This window comes from Syngnathoides biaculeatus, chromosome 9 (assembly GCF_019802595.1).
Source record: "Syngnathoides biaculeatus isolate LvHL_M chromosome 9, ASM1980259v1, whole genome shotgun sequence".
NCBI classification, from domain to species: Eukaryota; Metazoa; Chordata; class Actinopteri; order Syngnathiformes; family Syngnathidae; genus Syngnathoides; species Syngnathoides biaculeatus.
This window is the reverse complement of record NC_084648.1, coordinates 8,455,459-8,482,088: the sequence shown is the minus strand read 5'-3', so window position 1 is coordinate 8,482,088 and position 26,630 is coordinate 8,455,459. Positions and strand designations below refer to the sequence as shown.

General features: G+C 40.0%; 1 protein-coding gene across 1 annotated transcript in view; it reads left to right on the top strand.

Annotated features, from left to right (window-relative positions):
* grin2ab (glutamate receptor, ionotropic, N-methyl D-aspartate 2A, b) overlaps positions 1-26,630 on the top strand; it is a 142,726-nt gene that overhangs the window by 36,792 nt on the left and 79,304 nt on the right. Inside the window, exons 6-7 of the mRNA XM_061830575.1 lie at positions 4,953-5,177; positions 5,847-6,005. Of these exons, the coding sequence (XP_061686559.1) occupies positions 4,953-5,177; positions 5,847-6,005 (384 nt within the window). The remainder of the gene's footprint in view (positions 1-4,952; positions 5,178-5,846; positions 6,006-26,630) is intronic.

The following is a 26,630-nucleotide window of genomic DNA, read 5'->3' as shown; positions in this document are numbered from 1 at the left end:
AATGTGCTCGTGTGCGCTCGGGGGAAAACAAACCCTGGGGTTCGGCTTACGCTGAGCAATCATGTCGTCTAATATCTTCCCGCTCGAGCTGTTCCCATTGCCGCTAATGCCGTCTTCTGGCGTTTTTGACGGAGCGCCATCCGTCTCGCAAAATTTTGTCGGCCTCTAATTTACTGCCGGGAGCCAAATCTGTACTCTTAAGCGAAATCCATTTGAATGATCATAAACACGCTGCAGCAGAGCATGCGGTGGAAGAAATTAACTTCCATTACTGTAAGATACTAAATCAACCACTTGCGAATCAATCAGGACAGGATTACAATTTTATGGCAGTTCTGGTTTTAAACCAGATTCAGGGTTTCAGAGTTGGTTTTCAAGATAGAGTTTAGGTTTTGAATTAGGCTTTCAACACAGATTCAGAGTGTCAAAACAGGATTCAAATGGGGACTACAAGACTGTGTTAGTGTTTCAAATGAGAATTTCAAGACAAGGTTAGGGGTTCGAAGTTTCATGCGAGAGTTAGGATTTTTTTAGGTTGTCATATTGTGGCTTCAAGACAGGGTAAGAGTGCTCAAGCAGAGTTTCAAAGCAGCATAAGTGTTTCAGTGTCAAACCAGGATTAGGATTTTAAATTGAGGTTAGTGTTTCGAAGGGGGGCTGTAAAACAGGATTATGTTTTTAAGATTGGTTTCAAAGACCATTTAAGCGTTTGGGTTTTAATGTTTCCACCTACAGTTTCAAGCTAGAATTGGATTTCAAGTGCGGGTTTCTAACAAGGTTTAGAGTTTCAAGTTCGGCCTTTAAACCAGGGTTATTTCAAAGAAGGGATTCAAGGCAAAGATAGAGTTGGAATGTAGGGGTGGGAGTGAGGGGAGTCAAAGTCAAGCCAGGTTGCAAATGGGGGTTTTAAAATAGGGGTTCAAGCCAGAGTTGGGGTTGTATGTAGGGTTTCAAGTCAGGGTTAGGGCTTCAAAATAAATTTCAAGACAGGGATAGGTTTTTAATTTAGATTTTGAAGATAGGCTTGCGGTTTGGAGTGTGGTTTCAATTGGGAGGGTTCTGCCAGGGTATTCTTTAAGGTAGAGTTTCAAGCCAGGGTTAGAGTTTTCATAATCGGGTTTAGAGTCAATGTTGGGGTTTCAAAATTGGATTTAAAAACAGGATTGGGGTTTCAGGTTAGGTTTTCAAGTCAGGCTAAGTTTTTCAAGCCACGTTTCAAATGGGGATTTCCAAACCTAGGTAATTGTTTGAAAGTAGGGTTTCCAGTCAAGCCCGGGGCTTCAAAATGGGGGTTTAAAGCAGGATTGAGGTTTCAAGTTAAGTTGTCAAGACAGACCTGTGTTTTCAAGCCCAGTTTCAAATAGGGATTTCAAGCCAGGGCAAATGTTTGAAAGTAGGGTTTCAAGCCAGGGTTTGGTTTCACAAGTTCTTTTTACATTAGCCAGGACGCTAACTTGTGTAATGTGGAGCCGTCGGGGTGGAGCTGACACTAATTCTCAGGGACGTGAGTGTAGCGGTGTGTGATTTAGCGACGTATGCTAAGTGGCGCGAGCGCCGCGGGGCTCGTCTGCGGGCGGCTGGCCGGGTACTCCACTAGCTAACTGGCCTGATTAGACCAGCCGAGTGTGAGATGACACGGATCAGAAATGTACACTAAGCCAGCTGCAAAGATAGATCTCAACAAAGAACAAGACCAAGACGAACATTGTTTTACTAAGTTAGCAGAAAAAACAAATTCATTGATTCGCAATTTCGCTTTCAGGATAATATTCGGCATGTTATTCTTGTTCTCGGCCGTATCGCCGCTGTGTCGAAATTGGCTGAGATGCAACGTAGCATTCTCGTGGGGCTTTCATTAACTGTCAATGCTGTTTCACTGTGCATTTATTAGCCCGCTCATCTGCTTCTTTTCACACATTTTTGGGTCAGAGTTTAAATTGCATCAGCATGTTTGCCACAAACAAGAAGCCTAAAAAAAGAAAAAACAAACAAACCAAAAAAACAGTTTCTTTTTGTTCTTCCCCCGTTTCTATGCTGACACCAAATGTTTTTTGCACCCTCCTCGAAACCCTCCTGCCACTCAAATGTAATCACATAAAGGTTAAGTAAGTTTTCAAACTGGGGTTTAAATAAGGGTTAAGATTTCAAATTAGAGTTTCAAACCTGGGTTAAGGTTTCAAATTAAGGTTTTGGACCGTCAAATAGGGTTTAAATAAGGGTTAAGATTTCAAATAATCGTTTCAAGTCTGGGTTAACATTTCAAAGACTCTTACAGTTTCAAATTTGGGTTTTAAACCCGAGTTAGGGTTCCAAACATGCATTGAGATTTAAAATTAAAGTTTCCATCATGTGTGACGGTTTCAAACAGGGGTTCAGGTTTCAAATTGTTTCAAGTACGTATTGGAAAAGGTTTTCAAATTACAGTCTTAATCCTAAAGTTATGTTTCATGCCTGGGTTGTGGTTTCAAATTATGCTTAAGGCTCGAAATGATATTTTTAAGGCCTTGTTCGAGTTTGAAATTATGGATTTAAATGAGGTAAATGAGGTCCCAAAACAGATTTAAAATTCTGGTTTAAAACAATAAAGATTTCAAGTCTGGATGAGTGTTTCGAATTAGGGTTTAAAGGTATACGGTTGAAATGATTAATTGTCGTCAGCATGTCTCCCTCGCAATCCGGAGTTCCACGTTGGAATCTTTGTTGTAACATGCCTGTAAAGGATCTTGCATGCCTGCTAACTTCATTGATCAATTTATTCATAGCCGTGAATGCTTACTTCTGAATTTGTACCCTGTGATTGGCTGGCAAACAGTTGAGAGTATGATGAGAATTGTGCCAATACTTTCTATAGGGGGCCCGCCAACTGAGCAAAAAATCACAGACATATTTGCAGATTTTTAGGGACATGAAAACATTACAACATAAGACAAATATAATGGCATTCAAACAAGCAAAATAAAAAGGCAAAATTATGCAGATCATTTTCTGTTTCCTTATGCATTTATTCAGTCATAACACATGACAACATAAGAAGACTTTGATGACATTGAAATCCACAACAAAAACAATCACTGGTAAGTTTCAGCATTTAACTCTGGGGAGGGAGCATGTTACGGGACTTAATTTTTTTTTTTAATGAGAAACTCGTTTTGGTAAACTGGTTAAAAATGTTGAATGCTGTCTATGTACAATTCATATCTAAAATACAACTCTGTAAAAAATGCCATTTTGAAATCTGAGAAAGGCGGAACTTGTTTTTTTATTTTGAAGTCACACTTCATGGCAAAGAAAATAGTGGAATATTACAAATGTGATTCTACTCTAAAGGACATCACCCATGCTGGAACTTCACTCATGTTGCTTATATACTGAATACATTTAAAGATAAATACATCAGTTTATGCCTTTGGGCATGCTTTTGTACTTGAAAATACCTCTCTGTTGTAAAGTTCAACAAATACCAAAGGAGAAAGCATTGTGATTATAAATGTCAGGAGACGAAAAAATAAGATACTTTATTCATCCATCCATCCAATTTCTTTGCCGCTTATCCTCACAAGGGTTGTGGGGCATGGTGGAGCCTATCCCAGCTGTCAACGGGCAGGAGGCCGTGTACCCCATGATCTGGTTGCCAGCCAATCACAGGGCACATCGAGATAATCAGCCGCACTCACAATCACACCTAGGGGCAATTTAGAGTCTCCAACGAATGCATGTTTTTGGGATATGGGAGGAAACTGGAGTGCCCGGAGAAAACCCACGCAGGCACAGGGAGAGCATGCAAACTCCACACAGGCCGGTCTGGGATTGAACCCGGGACCTCAGAGCTGTGAAGCCAACACTTTTAAGCTGATCCACTGTTTCGCCCATACATTATTCACGATCTATATTTTTTAATAACAGTCTGAGGAATCGGTTATCAGAATTTTACACCAAATATTGGAGCTGGCATCTGCCTCAAAAATCCAATATGGTCGGGCTCTACTTTCTGTGCAATGTTGCTTGAGTAATAAAGTTTGTTGATTTAGGAGCTGTGTAACGGCATAAATCTTAGCTAATGTCTCATTGTCTTGGCGAAGGTGTCATTTACTGCAAAGATGCTTGTGAAGAGGCTGCACATTGTTTACCATTCGTACCTCGCAACTCTAATATCAAAGTGAGTCACAGCCACTGGCGCTCCAGGGTGTTCTTCTCATCTGGACCGAAAATGACATTTTTAACATATGCCGCTTGGTTTGATCAATTCTGAACAAGCAGAAACTGCATGGAATCTAGAGAGGGAGTGATGTTTTTATTATTTATTGCCTATACCGATTCGTAGTAGTCAAAGAGGCCAATAACCGATATTTCGAGCCAGTATTCATTCATTCACTTCATCTTCAGGTCCGCTTATCCTGACTAGAGTCGTAGGGGTGGTGGAGCCCATCCCAGTTATCTTTGGGTGAGAGGCGGGGTACACGTTGAACAACCATTTACACTCTCTTTCACAGCAATGGGTAATTCTAGAGTATCCAATTAACCTAGCCTGCATGTTTTGGGAATGTGGGAGGAAGCCGGAATACCCGGTGAAAACCCATGCAGACATGGGGAGAACATGCAAACATGAATTGAGGCCCGGTCCTCAGAACTTGCACCTTGCTGCCAGAGCAAATATTCATTTGTATTAAAAGGGAACATACTGGTGTCAAAATTTTGAAGAATACAAACTGCACCACTTAACTTCATTTACAGTAAATGCCTGTAAACATATTCTTATTAAGAAGCTTTAAAAAAATTTTAGACACTAGATATGTTAGTGGCAGCATGGTGCATAAGTGGTTCGCAATTCTGCACCAAAGGATTGGTTTTCAAAACGGTTTTGTTTTCAATTTGGTTTCAAATTAGATTTTCAAGTCTGGGTTAGGCTTTCAAAGTACATAATTGCAGTGCAGTTGTGTTGTTTGTATTTGCAGGGTACGATGTGTGCAGTGTTGTGGATGTTCCTCCTCCTCTCCCACTGGGTGTCGCTGGCCGCGTCCCAGAAGCCCCCAGGGCTCAGCGTGGGTGTCGTGATGGGCCAGACACGGCTGGTCCCAGACCAGGAGCTGCGTCCACCCAGGAGGCCTGACGACGCCTTAGATGTATCAGTGGTACCTTTAAGGATCAACCAGACTGACCCCAAGTCTGTCATCACACAGGTGAGGGGGGTTGCCCCCTAGGTTTTTAGTTAGTATGAAGTACGAATAATATAATAAATAAATAAATATATAAGAAATATAAAGAAATGAAAAGTAATCCAACATGGAATAACAAACAAACAACAACTCCTGCTAACAAAATTTGCATCAATATCGCAGTGGTCAGTGACTTTAAACACCAATGTTGGAGCAACACATGGAGACAGATTTTATAGCAATACTCGGACATATATTCTTTATCCTCTGCGAAGAATGACTAATATTACTGTGTCTTACTTAGTAGTTATGCCCAGCTCTATATATGTCTATACATCTGTATGGTACAGGCCCCCATATGAAGACAATATCAATTGAAGTAAAGCAGAAAATGTCAAAAAGCTGTTTAATTCCTTACATTCTATTTAATTGTCATTACTGCATGTTTTTATTAAGAACAATACAATAGAGTGCTATTTTTATTTTTTAAATTACAAAAAGGCACACATCCAACACATATCTGACGTTCCCCCATAACTCGAATTTTGGCTTGCAACACACTAAAAATGGCTTGTAACAGCTAATAACTTGAAAAACTTTAAATTGGGGCCCTCATGAGTAAAGGTCATAAGGTATTGACTCTTGATTTATTTTTAAAGTGTAAATCCTTAATGTTGACTTTTGTTTTTGGAGGTATGCGAGTTGCTGTCACGTTCTCGCCTGCACGGCCTCGTGTTTGCTGACGGAACCGACCAGGAGGCCATCGCTCAGATCCTGGACTTCCTGTCTGTCCAGACCCAACTTCCTGTGCTGGGCGTGCACGGAGGCTCTTCCATGATCATGGCCGACAAGGTGAGTGAGCGCGATGGCTGCTTGTTTGCACGTCCGACAAGGTGAGTGAGCGCCACGGCTGCTTGTTTGCGAAGACCGATGACGAATAATGATGGCCAAAGGTGATGAAACTTTGTTGAAGGGCACCTGTTTTATGGATTGTGACGCTGAGAAAGGTTAACGCTTAAATCTGGAAAAGGACGTGGCATTTGAAATTTACACAATCTACACAATGAAATGTGGACGAAATGAGATGAAGTCACCAATTTAAGTCTTCCATAGTTATGGTTTCATGTTATGGTTTCAAACAAGGCTTAGACTTTAAATTGTAGGGTTCATGCCAGAATTAAGGTTTTAAAGTAATGTTTAAACCTTAGGTTAAGTTTCAAAGTGGGGTTTCATGCGTGGGTTGGGGCTCTCTCGACCAGGTTTATCTAAAATAAAATAAGCCTGAAAGGTATGCTTCAACGCAAAAAAGCAGACTTTCTGTCTTTCCAGTCAAGTCTTTTGTTTTTTTTTTGGTGGGTCTATTCATAATAGACATGTCTACTAAAGTTCACACTGGTAAGTCAAACTGTTTGCTGTCAAATTTATTTTAATATCATAGTAGTCTCTACAGAGCCAAAATGGATACTGGAACACACATGGCAGACTTCCTGTCTTTTGTGACGTTTATTCTTGACATTTGTTTTGTGACTCATGATAGACATGTCTATCACATTTCATGTTACTACGTTTCGGGGCTGATTTCTTTTTAAAGTTCTGGGTCGTGATATTGCTCTGAAAAGGTTGCTGAAAACCAAAATTGCTGACTTATTTGCATGTTTTTTGGCATGGGTTCCCAAGATTTTTAAGTATCCATCCATCAATTTCCTCACAAGGGTCGCAGGGAGTGCTGAAGGCTATCCCACCTGTCAACGGGTAGGAGGCAGGGTACACCCTCAACTGGCTGCCAGCCAATCGCAGGGCACACTGAGACAAACGGCTGCACTCACAATCACACTTAGGGGCAATTTAGACTGTCCAATTAATGTTGCACGATTTTGGGATGTGGGAGGAAACCGGAGTGCCTGGAGATAACCCACGCAAGCACGGGGAGAACATGCAAACTCCACACAGGCGGGGCCGGGATTGAACCCCGGACCTCAGAACTATGAGGCCTACGCTTTCCAGCTGAGTCACCGTGCCGCTACTTTTTGGTATGCTTACCAAATTTTACGTTGTTAAGTGGAACTGGCTTCAGGAGCTAAATATTGAAAGCCTTCAGAGTTGCTAATTTTGCGGGGTTTCAAATCTAAATAGCTAACTTCATTTCTGGCTTAGCTTTTTGAGATGTTTTTGTTGGTCTGCTTATTCTTAAGTTGCCTAGCAAATTTCACGTTTCTTAGTTAAACTGTCTTTCGGGCCTGGATTTCGCAAACAAATCCAAGAGGTGCCGCCAACTTCTATTCTGGGATGCTTTAAAACAAAATGATTGACTTTTTGCATCTTTTCTGACTTTTTTTGTGGGTCTCCTCCTACTAGACATTTCTACCACATTTCACTATATACTATGTTTGAGGGCTGGATTTTCTTTTTCACTGTCAATTAACCTTAAACTCTGGAAAAAAAGGGCTGAGAGCCATGGAAAGAAATATATATTTTTAAATATCAACATGAACTTGGCCTTTTAAATTACAGCCCTCATAAGATGAGCTAGTGGATGGCGAGGGTTTCTGCAACCGTAAGGTTGGCCACGTGAAGGTCAACGGCTTTGAAACGCCCCGTTGGGTAAATAATGACGGGTAAAACGAATAAATTGTGCGGCGCGCTGATGCCAACGTGGCATTTAACAAGCTATTGAACACCTCCAATATCTTTCTTCAAACGTGGAACCAAACAGCAAAGATTGGCCGCCCACCAGGCAGACAGTAAATCATTGCGGGAGTATTGCTGGCTCGATGGGCTTCAACTGGATGTCGATGGCGAGCCCGCAAGAGATAATGTTCCCTGTCACCCTGCTCGAAGCTTAATTAGCGCTGTGCTATTCCTTTTACAACAAAGAAATCCTGCCTCATTTTTCTTGAAAACAAACATCTGGTCTAATCATTCTTTTGATGTATTCTCTATGCGGGCTACAAAAGCGCTCGTTCTTGGGGTCTCATGAAATAAGCTGAATTTATTGACATTCAGGGTGAATAATGTCACTGAAGACGGTAGAAATAAAGCAACTTGGCATTAATTATGAAAGTGTGCCCGAATGTCTTTCACTAACAGCTTTGAAAAATGCTCATGGGAGCCTCAATTTTTTTCCCCAGTAAAAATTTTCTAAAAACTGTTGAAATCTTTGCTGTTTAATGTATTTCTTCTCTTGATGAAATGTAATTTATTTTAAATGAACTATTCCAGGGACTTTTTTTCAGGGAAAATATTGATAAATTTCATGCAATAGTACAAAGCAAAATTCTAATCATTTATTTGTCAGGTTCTTTGATTTGGATCTTCTGTGACTTGTGTTGCATTATTTTTTTCAAGGAAAATAGTTTTTTTGTTTTTAGTTTTAATTTTAGTTCAGCCAGCATGGTGGAGCAGCTGTAAAGCGTTGGCCTCACAGTTCTGAGGACCTGGGTTCAATCCCGGCCCTGCCTGTGTGGAGTTTGCATGTTCTCCCCGTGCTTGGTTGGGTTTTCTCCGGGCACTGCGCTTTCCTCCCACATCCCAAAAACATGCATTTATTGGAGACTCCAAATTGCCCCGAAGTGTGATTGTGAGTGTGGCAGTTGTCTGTCTCCATGTACCATACGATTGACTGGCAATCAGTCCAGGGTGTACCCCGCCACGTCCTGCCTGTTGACAGCTGGGATAGGCTCCAGCACTCCCTTGTGAGGATAAGCAGCTAAGAAAATGAATGGGTGGTTTTTATTTATTTTTATGGGATTTTTTTTTCTAGAATAACATTTCTTCATTTAATGTTACGCATTTCAAATTTAAAAATCCAAATATTGTTTTCATTTCTATAATTGAGAGTTCATAATATTTATCAATCCATCCATTTTCTTAGCCGCTAATCCTCACAAGGGAGTGCTGGAGCCAATCCCAGCTGTCAACGGCAGGAGACGGGGTACACCCTGAACTGGTTGCCAGCCAATCGCAGGGCACATCGGGGCAGTTTAGAGTGTCCAATGAATCTTGCATGTTTTTGGAGGAAACCAGAGTCCCCGGAGAAAATTCACACAGGCATGGGGAGAACATTCAGACTCCACACAGGAATGGCCGGGATTGAACCCAGATCCTCAGAACTGTGAGGCCAATGCTTTCCAATTGCTTCATCGTGCCGCCCCATCATATTTAACTATTCTGAAACATTTAAAGAAAAATTTGTGGAAGGTTTTTCAGGGCAAATATTTTTTATAAAATTTGAGCAGATGTATTTTAATAATTTTTTTTATTTTTAAAATCTATTTCAAGTGAAATATTTATCAATTTTTATTATGTTAATATATGTTTTATAAACAATAATGCTAACCTGTTTCATTTCATGTCATTCAGAGACAAATGCACGCTATTTGTTAAATATGCAAAAAAAAAATTGCTGCTTTTTGTAGAGAAAGGAGTCTGATTCCAAATCTTGTGTGAGTGGTGTTGTGTTCTACATTTGTGCCCCTCTATATGGACAAAAAAAAATTAGCCTGTAATACGTTACATGTTTTAATCAGAAAATTATCCCAGGGTGATGTTCCAATCATCCATCAGGCAAAGACAAAGAAATTCCAGTGGACTCTCTATCATTTTACATAAAACAAAACAAGCAAACAAACAAACAAAGAAGCACTGTTGTGCTTCACTTGTTGCGCCGATGACGTCGGTGTGGAGGGTGTGTGTGAATATTGCATCGATGGGAAGCGTCACGACCGAGAGTTCAGTCATGTCGTGGTTGCTGAAGCAGAAGGCTGCACACGACGCCAAGAACATGCAGACAGAAGAAGGGGGGTGGGGTGGGGGGAGCTACAATATATACTGTAGTGTAGGTGCGTGTGGGTGGTGCAAGTGCGAAACGCTTTTAGTGTGAGGACAAAATTATGCTGCTAAAATGTAAACTTGACTGTCGGTTCAAGTAAAACTGACACTTGTCTTTTTGTGTAGCAGTAGAAGCAGAGTACAACTTGCAATGTTTACTCTTTAGAAAAATCCTGGAAAGTTACACAGAGGTTTGAGTGCCAGCAGTGAAAATGTGCATATTTATGCACAAGACAGCATTCACGTGGTATTATGTATAGTGTAAGATATACAGAATATTGACAAAATGGAAATGTTTCATTTTCATCAAAAGTCTGACTTCATATTTTTTTTTACATTAAAAAAATTATATACAGTTAATTTTTCAGATTTTTTTTTTTTTGATTTGTTAAAATAAAATTTGGCATCAATTTTTCTTTTGCCCATTTAATGTCTCACTTTTGTTTAATTCTCAAATCTTTTTTTACGGTAGTTGTTGTGAGTTTAATGTCAGCTATTTCTATGAGATTTTTTTTACACATTAAAAAATGAGTTTTGTGTTACTTTTTGTGAATTTCATAACAGACTTGGATTTTATTCACAGAAAAAAAAGTTGTTTTGTGAATTGAATAAATTAAACATGCATAGATAGATGGGCTTTTTAAAAAAAAATTTAAAGTCTATATTTACAGCCCAATTAAATTTTTGCATTCAATTTCAGACATCAACTTTTAAAGTTACATATTTTTAGCATTTTTTTTTATCCAACATTTTTTGGGGATGGAGAGACACTGCCTCACAGTTGTCACAGGGGTTCAAAGCCCAACCCCCGACAGTGTGGAGTTTGCATGTTTTACTCGTGCCTGCTTGGGTTTCCACCGGGTACGCCGCTTTCCTCCCACATCCCAGTAACGTGAGTGGGAGGTTGATTGAAGACTCTAAATTACCAGTAGCTTTAATTATGAGTTACCGTGTGACTGGCTGGCGACCAGTTCAGGGTTTAATCCGCTTCTCAACCGAAGATAGTTGCGAAAGGCCCCACCACGCCCTTTTGAAGATAGTGGATGGACATTTGAAAAAAAAAAAGAGGACCTTCTATACCTTGCAGGTTGGTTTTCTGCCCATTTTTCGTTTTTCCGTGTATGGCTAATTTGTGGGTCTGGTGTTGTCACGGAATGAACATAAAGGCCACGAGAGAGCAGTGAGATTAGTTGGGAATGTTGTACTTCCATTACATGCGGGGTCGCTTTGGGAAATAAAGAAAATGTTGCGCTGTTCTCTTCTGCCACAGCCGGTGTGTGTGTGTGGGGGGGGTATGCGGGTCACACGGCGTGCAGCACCAGTGTGCGACGACATGGAAATGGAAAGTTATGAATTAAACATGCTCGTCGTTTCGGTACTGTGTTGTGGGACGCTGTACACCCCCCCCCCCCTGCCCCCGCTAACCCCCTCTCCATCCTTCGGATCTTTGAGCGTGTTTACAGGGTAGGCGGGGCGCTACATATGTGCGTCCCGCCTGGGATGTCCCACATTGGTAGGGGCCATTTGCAGTGTCTTTTAATATTTAACACCTGCTCTGAAGAAAAAGTGAAACTGTGCCTCGCGTATCTGGACGCTCGCTCTCGAGGTTTACCGAGATTTCCTTCTTGGCCCAGTCCACAAATGCATTGTGCGGCATTTTTCGTTTGTTTGTTTTGTGATTGCACATGTTTTTTAGGTTGCAGTTAATCAACAACTAATTGATTATCAAATTAATGGACAACTATTTTTTTTTTCCATTTACCATGTTTACAACTTTATGGTTGTAAAATTCAGACCACAACCAATGATATCTTCTTCTTCTTTTCCTTTCGGCTTGTCCCGTTAGGGGTCGCCACCTCTTGTCATCTTTTTCCATCTAAGCCTATCTCGTGCATCTTCCTCTCTAACCCCAACTGCCCTCATGTCCTCCCTCACCACATCCATCAACCTTCTCTTTGGTCTTCCTGTCACTCTTTTGCCAGGCAGCTCCATCCTCAGCACCCTTTCACCAATATACTCACTCTCTCGCCTCTGATGTCCAAACCATCGAAGTCTGCTCTCTCTCACCTTGTCTCCAAAACATCCAACTTTGGCTGTCCCTCTAATGAGCTCATTTCTAATCCTATCCAACTTGCTCACTCCGTGCGAGATTCTCAACATCTTTTTCTGCCACCTCCAGTTCTGCTTCCTGTTGTCTATTCAGCGCCACCGTCTGTAATTCTTACATCATGGCCGGCCACGCCACTCTTTTATAAACGTTTCCCTTCATCCTAGCAGAGACTCTTTTGTCACATTTATGAAGATGATGATTTAAATAGATTTTGTTTTTGTTTGTTTTTCTGTCCATGGTCAATGTTTTTAGTGTCATGATTTGTGATGCTCGTGTGACTCAACGAGCTCACCTCAGCACAAGTGGCCATGGGCACATGTGAATATGTGAATGTCAAGCACGTGGGTGGACGATGACGCCTCCAAAAATCCTTTCTTTATGTCGTCTGTTTGCTGCGAAAGAAACTCCACTTTTCGCTCCATTTGTTGCTTTTCATTACCACGGAATGCTTTTTGTCTCTTCTCGCATTTTCGGAAGTCAAGGCCGCCTCAGCACTCTTCCAGGAAAAAGCACAATCTCATCAGGAAGGAGCTGGAAAAGGGCCACGTGCACTTCAAAAAAAAAGAGAGAGAGAGAGAGAGAGAGAGAGAGAAGAAAGATATTCCTCGGCCCGGTTTGAACTCGAGGTGTTGCACAGGTGGTGAGATGTCACTTTTTTTCATTTTTTGAGGCTCCGTCTGAAACATTTGGACCACTTACATCATGTTTCTTCTCCTTTTTTTAAGATATTTTCTTGTATCATCACAATTTTTCCATGTAGAATTACATTTTTATATGCATAACTGCAACTCATTAGTCATAAAATTGGCATTTTTTTCAATGATATTGACTTTATTCATGTATAATTCAATTTTTTTCTCTTATCTCATTTTATTCCTTTAATATTACAGCATTAGTCATAAAATTTGGATTTTATAACATTCTGACTTTATTCTTTATTACAAATCTAGGATTTCTATCTCTATGCTTGTAAGGAATATTTTTCCTCATATTATTACTTAATTCTATTTCATCAAGAATTTGTTTTAGGGTTTTTTCCTCCTCATATGATTTTATTCCAGTAATGTTAAAACTTGATCATTACAACATTTCCCAATTTTTACCCTTTATTGGAGTTTTGTTGTCATTAAATTGTCTTTCTTTCAACTCATCACATAATTCTTATAACTTTACTTATAAAATTAAGATTTCATCATAGCATTTTGACTTGATTCCTGTATTATTATGTATGTTAAACATTTTATATTTTTATTCCTTTAGCTCCTCCCATTAAAGCTTTGTTATATTGATTTTTTTTCAACCATATCTTTTTTCCCATAAAATTACAATTTTATTCTCATAAAATTAGCTTTTCCCCACATTATATCACTTAATTCATGTAATGTTACAATTTTAGTCTCGTAAAATTGGATTATTTTTTTTCACATTACATATTTTCTCTATAAAATATAAATTCTCTTTATATACATATCTATATTGTTATGACATTTATATACAATATATAATATATAAGACTTTATTCTTGGAATATTAACATGAAATGTTTTTAAATAGTTTTTTTTCACATTTTAGAAAAATATTTATTATGGTTGCATTTATTATTACCAATTTGGTATTATATCATGATACAAATGAACTCTATTCAGATTCTACACACCTTAAATATAGCATTGAAGTTGTATTTAATGTATGTGCATCTCATATAAATATACCACATCGAGATCATATTTAATGTCTTAGAAGTGTGTCGTGTAAATGGAGAGGCCTGCGAAGAGTTAAAATCTCCGATGTAAATTCAACAAGAGTTTTTCTCTGCCTTGTATTCAGATGACAGGTCAGCAAATATGAAAAAACGACTGATTGAATCCTTCTGTAGCGTTGCCGGAGGTTCTTGTACCAAAATGGAATCGGACAAGCACCGAGATAATGAAACACCCCGCCGAGAATAATAGAGGGAATAATAGAGTTCCTGTATGAATCAAAGCGCGGAGTGTCTGCTTGGACACTTAGCCGGGGAAAAAAAAATGCTTATTGCTTCAGTCGAGCAAATTTCAAAAAGATTGCATTTTACTCTTAATCTTTTGATCAGGGTCGTCTGTTTGCCATTTTTCTGTTACACATTCTGTGTTGGCCCGCTGTATATTCTTAAAAGAACAAAAAAAAAACATGAAAAGGTTATGAGTTAAAATGTTCAAAGATAGAATACCATTTTAAAACTTGAAAATATAACAAGTTAAATGTTAAAAGATAGTTTAATGTATAATTTGTCAGTTTTAATTTCTCATTTTAAATGTTTCAATGTTATGTCATACATTTCTTTTAATAAAGAAAATTCTGTTGAATGTTACAGGATATGTAATGTTAATTTCATGCAAGTAAGACAAGGAAAGTTTGTTCATACAATGCACTTCATAAACAAGGTCACTCAATTTATTTTTCAATGAAAATGCTTTCAAATGCTCAATTCTAAGCATGAAGAAAAATAGAATAGTTTTGTAAATTGGACTTAAAAACATTCACACAACGGGCTGACTTCCCCCCTGTTGGCAACTTTTTCAATTTATGTGCAGCTTAATAGCTAAATGCTGCTTTACCATTTTTGCCTTGGACTTTATGTGACACGATTTGACCTAAGTCTGTAGAGCTCAGAGACATACTGCCATTTTACTCCATTAGCATTTCTTTCGTGTGTTCAGGACCTAAACCATTTGTGATTTATAAACCAGCAGCAAAGCACAAGTCTTCTCCATAGCCTGTGGAGAGTGAGTTGGCGTAATGTCCTCTGATATCTTTGTTCTAGTTAAAACCTGAATGACAATGTACTGAATGGACAGCAGTTTTTAAATGCGCTCTTGGCTGAGTCCACTCAGAAGACCATTACAGTAGTCGAGTCTAATAAGTTTCTTTCAGCTTGTCCTGTTAGGGGTCACCACAGTGTGACATCTCAGATGAACGCTCATATTTGTTTGGCAGAGTTTTTACGCCGGACGCAACCCCTCTCAGGGAGTGGTGGCCCCAGAGAGATATGAACTCACGACCTCTGGTTTCCCAAACCAATGCCTTAAGCACTGAGCTATGGGGCCTCTACCAGTCTATTGGAGCTAAAAAGATTGATAACCTTCTCCTTGAGTCCTCGGAACAAACCCTATTACTATAACTATTACTATAACTAACTCTATGTTCTTCAGTTGGTAGAAGCCTGTTTTAGTGATTAATTTGATATGACTGCTGAAAGTCGGATCGTAATCTATGATCACGCCAATCTTTTGAACAAGTTTGTTTTTTTTTAAGTCAGAATCGGATTTAATGGCCAAGTGTGTAAAAACACACAAGGAATTTTTCTCCAGCAGTCAGTGCTGCCCTGGTACGACGTACAGAACAAGGAACAATATAGCAACAAAGAACAAGACATTTCTGTTGATAGGGATTTTTCCTTATAAGATGTGCAAGATGTAAAATCTATACAAATAGGTGTCTTAACAATGTCAATTGTCCAAAGGGAGCAGTTTAAAATGATGAATATAAGAAAAACATCTCTATCTATCTATCTATCTATCTATCTATCTATCTATCTATCTATCTATCTATCTATCTATCTATCTATCTATCTATCTATCTATATCTATCTATCTATCTATCTATCTATCTATCTATCTATCTATCTATCTATCTGTAAGTATGTATGTATCTGTCTATATATATGTGTGTATATATATATATATATATATATAACTAATACTGATTGGGCCAGAAGGATGTGAGTGAGTGTCCTAACATTGCACAAGGCAGAAAAACAGTAGGTTCACTGATCAAGAATTCAATGACTTAATTGCCAGAGGGGGGAAAAAAACTGTTCGAATACCTGCTACTTTAGACTTTCATTGATCTGTAGCGCTTTCCCAACGGAAGGAGCTGGAAGAGTTGGTGGCCAGGATGTGGAGGATCCAAAAGAATCCTGCCTGCTCTGGACCTAGTTTGCGTTGCACGTAAGTTCTCAATAGTGGGTAGAGTGGTGCCGATAATACGTTCAGTTGTTTTTATTGTTCGTTGCAGTCGGAGTTTGTCCTTTTTTGTGGCGCCCCCAAACGAGACTGTAATGGAGGTACAGAGCACTGAATGGATAACCGCGATGTAGAACTTTTTCACCAGCTCTTGTGACAGGCCGTGCTTCCTCAGAAGCCACAAGAAGTAAAGAAAAAAAAAAAAAAAGATAGTATCACAGTATTTACTAACACCAATCCTCTCTTTACAGCCAAAATACAAGATTTGGAGATCTTTTTTCTTAAATTTCATCTGCTTAGTAGGGCCGCTTATCCCAAGTGGTGTCTCATTTCAATGAACTTTATTTCGAAAGACAAATTTTGGGTATGACATTTTAAAAAGTTCACTGGTCGAATTGAAATGAATAAGAGGGTCAATTGAACATTGTTTTGTTGCAGCCAAGGGAACTGTAACTGTAGACAGATTGTAGTTGGTGTGCATTATCCTGTGAGCGACTTTACTTTCCACTCCAGCCCGTCTAGACAGAAAGCCAGAAAGTGTGAACCAAACTCTAATGGACTGCTGCTGATTGCTGACAATTAAGCTTTGGTTCCACTAAGTGATACGCTTCACTACAGTTTAAAGGTTGCTGTAGTTTTTTTTTGTAAATTGTGCTTTATTTAGACTTGTTTTTTCTACTGTACATGGTGGCAGTTATGATAACTTGTAAGAGGAGGAATTCCAATAATTTTACAATTGTAGGATTTTATGACAATACGCCCAGTATGTGTCTGGTGTTTGCTGAAAGAGGCTGCACACTTTTGTTGACTCTGTATTATTTCTAGTCATGTTTATTTCTAATTTGATGGGTGGCAGTTATCATGAATAACTGGAACAGAACAATCACAATAAAGTAATTGTGTGCATGACCAATTGTGCCAGGACATGGCTCAGCTCTTCCAAGTGTGTTTGCGTGTGTATAGGTGTGTCCAACACAACAACCCTGATTAATTTAAGGCACATGGATTTTTACGTCTTGATTAAATTGGCTGTCATTTGAAAAAAAAATATTTTTCCTGTGGCACTTCGTCATGGCATCAAGTTCCTTGTCGCCAAAGGTCAAGTGACACCATTTCATTTGCGACGTGCGTTTGCCGTGATGAATACTTCATGAGCAATCAAAGCCCACCAGTGCAAATTTGGATGCAAATTTACGCCGCTAGGGATTAAAAAAAAAAAAAAAAGAAAAATTAAACGCAATCGCTGGTGGATGGGAGTGGAATGGTGAACAGACTATTATGGCTAACAAAGTCAAAACCAAGGTTTTGAGGGGTTGAGACAGTCTAGAGTCTTTTAGGGTTGAAGACTAGTGTTGAGACTTAGTCAAGACCAAGACTTTTGACGGGTCAAAGACTTTGAAAGGTTGAGATCGAGTTGAGGCCAAGACTTTGAGATGTTGAGCCCAAGTCAAGATGATTTTCCAAACCAGAGAATTGAGAATTCAAGACCAAGATATTAAGTTATCAAGATTGAGTCAAGACCAACATTTTGAGCCTCGAGACTCGGGCTGCAATTTTAGAACCAAAATAAACATCAATATAATTTTGATCAATATTGTAATCACGATTATTCACTATGAATATTTGATAACAATCTTTTTATATTTTATTCATTTACAGTTTTCATTGCAAACTGAATCTTTAATTAAAAATGTACACCCAAAATGTTCTACTGTGTCAAGGCTAAATATGCTTTTACAAACTGCAATCATAAAATGGAATTTAATTGAAGTAAATATAGTTCATGTATAAAATGCAAGAACATTGGGCTGTAAGCAATTATTTTTCACATGAAAATCTCAGTCAATATTGTGAATTGTCAAGGACGGACAGCTACGTCTCCATTGGTCTGCTTAACTGTTGGCCAGTCATGCATGGTCACAATTTGCGAAGAACTCCACAGTTGTGTTTTCCTTCTTTTTTTTTTCGTTTTTTTTTTTACTGTGGTCGCGCCATTTAAAAAGTTGAATTCAAGGCAGCCGCTACAATAATTGTACATAGTGTCTTTCTGTGACACGGTGCCTCTCCGTTAACATGCCGAGACCGCCATCTTCAAAATAAAACCTTCATATATTACTTCATTGGATATCAATGCCATTTTGAGCTTTTTTATTTAAGTTGGCCATGAAACGCAGTTTTAGTTCAGCCTTAATCATACGTTCGCCCCCTGGTGGCTGGACGACTGGGTTGCGGGCACTGTTACAAATGCAGCATGAAAAAGAAATTGCACACAATCAGGTTCGTTTCCTGATCGTGTGCAATTTCCTAATCCTGGCACCCAAAATCGCTATCACGGTTAAAATTTGATTAATCGTGCAGTTGTAGTAGAGACCAAGCCTTTGTTAATTGTACTGCCTGAGGACTAATGTAAATGTGTCTTTTATATTTTCTACTCCTGCTGTTTGCTGTGTCTCAAAAGTGCTTCCATCAATTCCATCAGGCTTTTTTACCTACACTCACAGGACACAATGTGCGGTGCACTAGCTAATGAACTCCGTCATCAGAGATCTAGCAAACATTCTGCCCGCATCAGAAAGAGAGCGAGAGAGGGGGCAGGGGAGAGAATAACGTGTGCAAGTGGGGGTGTCAATTTCATCTCCAACCGTGGGTGGTGTGGACGGGTGGGGGTTTCAAGAAACGTTTGGGAACCACTGGGGTCAATTAACGGATGGTTAAAAAACATGGCAATTACCTATGGGGGTCCCTCAAGGGTCAGTTCTTGGACCCCTCCCGTTCAGTCTGTATATGTTACCCTTAGGTCAAAATTTTCAAAACTTTAATTTGACTATCATAGCTATGCTGATGATATTTAGCAATGTCTCCAGATGAAAGTCAACATTTTCATCAATTATACCAAAACAAAACTAAGATAATTGTTTCTTGCTGGAAAGAAAAGAGGATTGCTGTTACTAAATACATGGACTCACTATCTTTAAAAACTAAAGACCTGGTCCTAAACCTTGGTGTTCTGATAGATTCTGACCTGACTTTCAACAGTCATATCAAATCAATTACTAAAACTGCATTTTGCCATCTGCTCCATGCTTTTATCTCAATTAGAGTTGACTATTGTAATGGTCTTCTGACTAGACTCCACAGAAAGAGCATTAAACAGCTGGAGCTCGTCAGAATCCTCCAGCTTGGGTTCTGACCAGAACAAAGAGGTAAGAGAATGTAACTTCAATTCTAAAGTATTTACACTGGCTTCCAGTCAGCTTTACAATAGAGTTTAAAGTTCTGCTACTGGTCTACAAATCACTAAATGGTTTAGGTCCTGAATACATGATGGAAATGCTTATGGAATACAAACCCATTATAGTCCAAAGCAAACATGGTGAAGCAGCATTTAGGTATTGTGCTACTCACAAATGGAATTAAGTTATCAATAGAAGTGACCTCAGCGCCAATTGTGAATGTTTTTAAATCCAGGTTGAAAAGTCTTTCTTTTCTCTCATGCATTTGAGTATTTCCGCTTTTGAGATATATTTTGTGCACTCTATGCTGTTTTAATTGTACTTCTCTCCCCCACCCCTGTTTTTAATTTTATTTCTTTGTACTTAAATGTTTTCAATCATGTAAAGCACATTGAGTTATCTTGTGTATGAAATGCGGCATAGAAATTAATTTGCTTTGCTATGCTCTTCTTCCCCCGGGTTCACATCCAGCCTGCACTCCACATGCTTGGTACTTGGTTCGATAGTGTTTTGTACTGTCGCTCAAGTCTGTCTTCTCGGGCCATATTGCCTTCAAGTCATTCTCAGGTATGGGTGTTTACCACAACCTGTCACATTTGACAAAGACAATGCATGGCGCTGGTCAGTGCCGCGGCCTCTTTTTGCCCTTTGCAACCGGTAGTCCAAACTTTTCTGGCCCTTTCCGAGGGCTTGACCTTATCCTTCCCTTTCTCGCTCACTCCACTTTTTTACTTTCCCTTTGAATATGTGCCAGGCGACATGACAGCGCGTTATCCCCTCCAAAAATAATCCACACGGGCATTGGCCCGCCCGTGGTGGGGGAAGTCGTGTCTGTGTTTGTGAAATGCCAACTCCGGTGCCCACAGTTCATCCAAGCTGGAGGCGAGCTGGGGACCAATGTTATCTCCTGAAAAAATGAAAATTAAAAAAAGTCAATAAATAAATAAATGCATGGAAAGTGAGTTTGCATGCCAAGCTCTTTCAGCGAGCATGTGGCCTCTGTGATAACACAGAAATGTGCAATGAATGGATTTACTACCTTAAATTACCACTTAAAATATTCACTGGCTACAAGTTGCATGTTGAGGGTCAAAGACCTAGACTTTGAGAGTCAGGACCAAGACTTTGATGGGTTGAGATTGAGTTGTGGCCAAAACTTTGAAAACCATGACTTTGAGGGTCTCAAGACCGTGATTAAATCAAAGCTTTGATATGGTCAAGATCAAGGGCGCTATTTTCGTGAACATTCAAAATCTGGTGTGGTAGGCGGCACAGCTGTGTGGCAGAGGCGGGTAAAACTAGTTCTGCAGGTGAGTGGGCTGCATGCGTGGGACTGCTTACAGCCAACTTATTTCATCGCTTATCAAACGGACTCCTCTCATTTCCTTTAAATGTAGCGCACTCATACTCAGATCTTTGTGCTGAAGAGAATGACAATGTGTAGTTGCACTCCGAGTTGGTGATAACCACTGGTGACTTAAATATTTCAGGGGAGCTCCGTAGCCGTCTGTGTGTGCCCCAATCACATTCACCTTGTGCTAGGATATTGATGTTCTCTGAGCAAGCCTAAAATTCGATAAACTTTCTGACACTAAATTGTCATGCCGCGAGACGTGTTTCCAAGGACACTCCCTCTTCTGCACTGGAACATACAGCTTGCCAAATTGGCAAACACCCAGCGACACTCGCGCTTGCACAAAAATGAGGATACAACGGCAGTTGTGCCCTGACGCATTTGTGCCATGCCGTAGATAAGCCGTCTATGAAAACAGAGCATGAAAACAGAAGACTTTATTAGGTTGATGCCAGAGCGAGCACGAGTCAAGGCCAAGAATTGGGGCATTGTGCAATACTAAAAAATTGAGAGGTCTAGGCCGACTCAAGATTTGGAGGGATTGAGACCGAGCGTTGAGAGTCGAGCTCAAGACCCAGTCTAGACTAAGACATTGAGGGGTTGAGGTTGACTCAACACCACCACTTTGAGAATTAGCGTCCAAGTCAAGACCAAGTCGTTGAGGAGTTGTCTTTAGAGTGAAGACTGAGAGTATGACTGGGTAAAAATGCAATGTATTGATATAAAAAATGGAGGAAGAATCGTTTTTATTTTGAAGTCACCAAGTTAAGACCAAAACCTTAGGTGTAGGCAGAGTCATAAATACTTTCAAGAGAAAAACATCTTGCTGCAAAAATCCAGCCATCCATTATCTGAGATGCGTATGCTCACAAGGGCCACGATAGTGCTGGAGCCAATCCCAACTATCTCCGGGCAGGAGGCGGGGTACACCCTGAACAGGTTGCCAGCTGATCGCAGTACATACAGAGACAAACAGCCATTCGCACTCAGAATCACACCTTTGGGCAATTTAGAGTCTCCAATAAATGCATGTTTGTGGAATGATGGAAGAAACTGGAGTGCCAGGAGAAAACCCATGCAGCCACAGGAAGAACATCCTAACTCTACACAGATGTTGCTGGAATTTGAACCCTGGCCCTTAGAACTCTACTTGCGATTAGCCTTTGAAATTGGTAGAAGTGAAAAATTACATGACAATGATTTTAGTCAATTACTCATATTTTCCAGAATGAGTGCTTCAAAAAGAAGATGCTATCATGTGAGCAGAGCCTGGATTTAAACCCCGGTCCTCAAAATGGAAGCCGCAAAGCAAAGCAAAGAGGAAAATTTAATTTTAATCTTAAATATGTATGTCAAGATGTACTTGAGCGGTGGAAATAAATGTTTTTCTGCTTGAAGTACAGTATTCCAGATTGCCTAATTTATGTTAAAATCCTGAAAACTATCAGCAGGGGCCTAGGGTTCCCCCCACACAAACTCCTAGACACGCCTACAATTTATTTAATAGATAGATGTATTCATTATTAATGTAAACATTTTAATTTAATTCAATATATTTTTTGTAGTGCTCTTTTTTTTGTATTTAAGTTGGATTAATTTGAATTTAAGATGGCATGATTTTAGACTTTTTGTTTGAGTTTCAATCTTTGTCAAACATTTCACAGTTGTGAAGTATTTTTTTTTCCTTTTCAACATTTTTATCCTAAAGTGAAAAAGTCTCAGCACTCAGTTATTCCTCCACTAACGGGCCGCGACGTGCCTAGACGAAACGTTCTTGCTAAAGTTTGATACTAAACATCGCCGCTGGAATATTAACGAGGCGGCCCGCCGCTAATGCGGGACACCAAAGAGATGATTAATTTACATGAAATATATCTGTGCTGACAGTAGGGAAGCTTAATTGGGAGGCGGCGTATTAGTATGACAGTGAGAGATGTCCACACTTATCAGCGGCAGCTCCGTGAGATGCCCGACGAGGCAGCAGATGGACCTGCCTGCCTGCATCAAGTCCACGTCCAAGAAAACTTCACAGGAACAAACTTTGCTCTGATATTTTCATTGATCTCAAAGCATCTTAGGTATAACATCCACAAGAGTTAAGTGGCGCTCGAACAGCAAACATTTCTATTGGCAGCAGCCTGTTCAGGCAGCAATTTAGTTGGGTTACCGCACAGCCGCTTTAGGCAAATCTGTGATAGTTAAAATGCTACAAAATTGATACAAATATTGGGCACACATATTTTGTATAACTAACTATTTAGGTCAATACACAACCTCTCTCTATAAATGATTCATTGAATAAATCCAACACCATAGACAAAAATGCAAAGAACATGATAAAAAAAAAACATCCACTTCTACCGCAATCGCTTTAGGCACAAAACTGATCGGGTCACCACAAAATTCTTTATGTAAAATTTTTACTGATCAAATATTACATGCTAAACAAAAAAAAAATTATACATTCATGAAGTCCAAAGGCAAATCTCTGATATTACCGGTCGGCCTACATTCTTACCCTCACCTATGGCCACTCGCTGTTGGTCATGACTGAAAGAACAAGATCCCAGAAACAAGCGGCGAAACGAGTTTCCCCCCTGCAGAGTGTCCCTGGCTCTCCCTTCGAGAGCTCGGTCGTCAGGGAGGGGCTCAGACCAGAGCTGCTGCTCCTCTGCACTGAGAGGACCTAGATGAGGTAGCTGGAGATGCCTACCAGACGGCTCCCTGGTGAGGTGTTTCAGGTGCGTCCCATTGGAAAGAGACTGCGGGGACGACCCAGGACAAGCTGGAGAGACTATATCTCTTGGCTGGCTGGTAACGCCCTGGGATACCCCTAGAAGAGATGGATGAAGTGGCTGGGAAAAGGGAAGTCTGGGCATCCCTGCTAAAGCTTCTGCCCTGCGACGCGACCTCGGATAAGCGGTAGAGGATGGATGAATGGATGGATACATTTATTCATTTTAACAATTGGATAACAATTGAAATAGAATTAGGACGTCCATTCCACCCCCCAACAAAAAAAAAAAGAAAAAATGATACATGTTTTTCTACAGTAGCCCATTGAGAGAGCAAGCTAGTTTGGTCACTCCACAAACTTTCTACAAAAAAGTATATACGTCAGTGAATACGGAGCTCGTGTTGCGACCCAACTAGTTTGTTGCTCAAATGTGGCTCTTTACAAGGATGAGAAAAAGAAAAGCTCTTGACTGTAGAGCAAATACTTCGTATATGCCACATGTGGCCAAGGATAAAAAAAAAAAAAAAAAAATCAAATGACAGCAGCGGGGTTGCAACGGCGTAAGGCCTGGGAATATTCTGAGGAAACAAACATAAATGTCACATGAAATGGAAACAAAATACCATCAGCGGAGGCAGCAACAAACGCAAGACACACGAAGACAAGCCAGTCTGGAAGCTTAATGTCACAAGCCTCACTACAAAGTTCCCAGTATTTTTCCCCCCACCAGAGATCATAATTGTTTTAATGGTATTTATTTATTTTTACACTGATGAAATTTAGCCATCCAAACAAGGCTAAAGGAAACAAGGGACGCCTAAAAAAGAAAATCACAGCGTAAAGGGGCTGCTGTACAGATGTATGGATCCATTTTTTCCATCATTCTATTTCACAGTCATGTGGTAATTGATTGATAAAATGCTTTCTGGATATATGGTGTGCAGTGCAAGTTATTTTTTTATCATACTGCAGAAATTTTGGGCAATCGTGTGGTATTTCTTCAATAAGTTTGGGTAAAGAGGTAATGTGACGACTAGTTTGCCCCCCAAAGGGGCTGCTGCCATCTTACTCAGTAACCACACTGATGCATGTTTTTCCAAATATGTTTTAAGTCAATGGTCAGTTCAAAGTTTGTTCCTGAACTGGTTGCCAGCCATTCGCAGGGCACATGGAGACGGACAGCACTCTTTCACAATCCCAACTATGGGCAATTTAGAGTCTCCAGTTAGTGCATGTTTTTGGGATATGTGGGAGGAAACCGGAGTGCCCTGAGAAAACCTTCGCAGGCATGGGCAGAACATGCTAAGTCCACACAGGCGGGGCTGGGATTTCAACTCCAGTCCTCAGAACTGTGAGGCCAGTGGCCCTAGAATTAGCATTTTTAATCATTTTTTATTGAAATGATCATCAATAGTGGTTTATTAATACAAAGTTTGTATAGAGGTTAGTTTATGTAACAACCATTCTAGTTTGATGAGTACAGTGGTACATTTTTCTGTACTGATGCATGGATTGAGTATTTAGTGCATGCAGGCAAAGGGAAAAACTGGCAAACAAAGTGAAGAAAATCACATTGACAGGGCCGCATAAGGCACAACTATGGGTTCTTCCTCAAGCTAACTTTTGACAAGTTGTGAGACGGGCGATCGGGGGAACTAAAACGGGGCTCAAACAAGCAATCATTTGATTGCAAGTCACCCATTTTACCCCTTTGGCCATGTCGCTAGCCCCAGACGGTGTCAGACAACAACGTGTCACCCCTGATTATCATTGAGCAACATCTGTTGAATGTCGCAACTTGTAGACTCTTAGAGATAGAGTACGTTAAAAAAGTACTGAGCATCTAACAAGTCAACTATTCAGTCGGATAGATGTTTGTTGTGAAATCAGTAGTTATACTTTACTGCCTTGACAGGCTGCTTCAGAAATGAATGTATCACTTTTTTTAAATAATCTGTTTTACGCTGTCCAACCGTGGAGTATTTGATGAAAACAAAATTTGTATGATAGGGTTATGAAAGTGGCAGCACGGTTGATGATTGGTTAAAGTGTCTGGCTCACAGTTCTGGGGTTCAAATCCTGGTCCCGCCTGCGTGGAGTTTGCATGTTCTCCCTGTGCCTGTGTGGCTTTTCTTCCTCCCACATCCCCAAAGCATGCATTAAGTGGCTCATAAGTGTGGATGTGAATGTGAATGGTTTTGTTTTATATGCCCTGCCGTTGGCAGGCAAAAAGTTCAGGGTGTACACCATCTTCTGCCCAAGGGAGACTGGGGATAGGCTCCAGTACTCCCACGACCCTTTTGAGGATAGGCGGGTTGGAAAATAAATTTATGGATGGATGTATTGAATGGTTTAATGAATTACCCTTGTGAGGATAAGCAGCCCAGGAAATGGATGAATGGATGGGTTATGGAGTGACCCAAGTATTTTGCTGCCTAAAGGGGCTACAGTATAAATTATTTTTTTTAATTATTCCTTTTAATTTTCTGTTGTTAGTGTGGTATTTGAGCATTAAAACTTTTGTGTATTGTGGTTATGTAAATCCATTTAGTTTAGCGCCCAAGAAGGCTGCTGTAAAAATGAATGTATGCATTATATTTGATCATACTATGTATATTTTTATCAATCTTGTGGTATTTTGTATACATATAAAATTTGCGTTAAGAGCTTGTGTACATTTTAATTTTATTTATCACAGTTGAAAAATGGTTATCATTGACTACACTATTGAGTGGGGGAAAAACACAACAGCCTGTTTAGTCAGCAAACAACTTGAGTTACTGCATAAGGTCATTTCCCAAATGTTTTTGATCAAATACCACAGGATTACGAGGACGCGGCAGTTTGTACAGCAGCTTGTTTAGGCATCAAGAGTATTTTTCATCATCATCCTTTGTTTCCTTGAACAAATTGCGTCTGAGTATGCGAGTGGGTGGATGCGAGCCCACACGGTGTCATCTCCCACACGGCCTTCTCACCCTTGTAAACACTTTCTTTCTGCCTCTTTTTTACCCCCGTCCACTGGGCCGCTCTCATCCTGTCATATCTATACATATATATCCATCCATCCATCCATTTTCTGAGCTGTTCATCTTCACGAAGTTTGTGGAAGTGCCGGAGCCTATCCCAGCTGTCATCGGTTAGGAGGCGGGGTACACCCTGAACTGGTTGCCAGCCAATTGCAGGGCACATGGAGACAAAGAACAGTCACACAA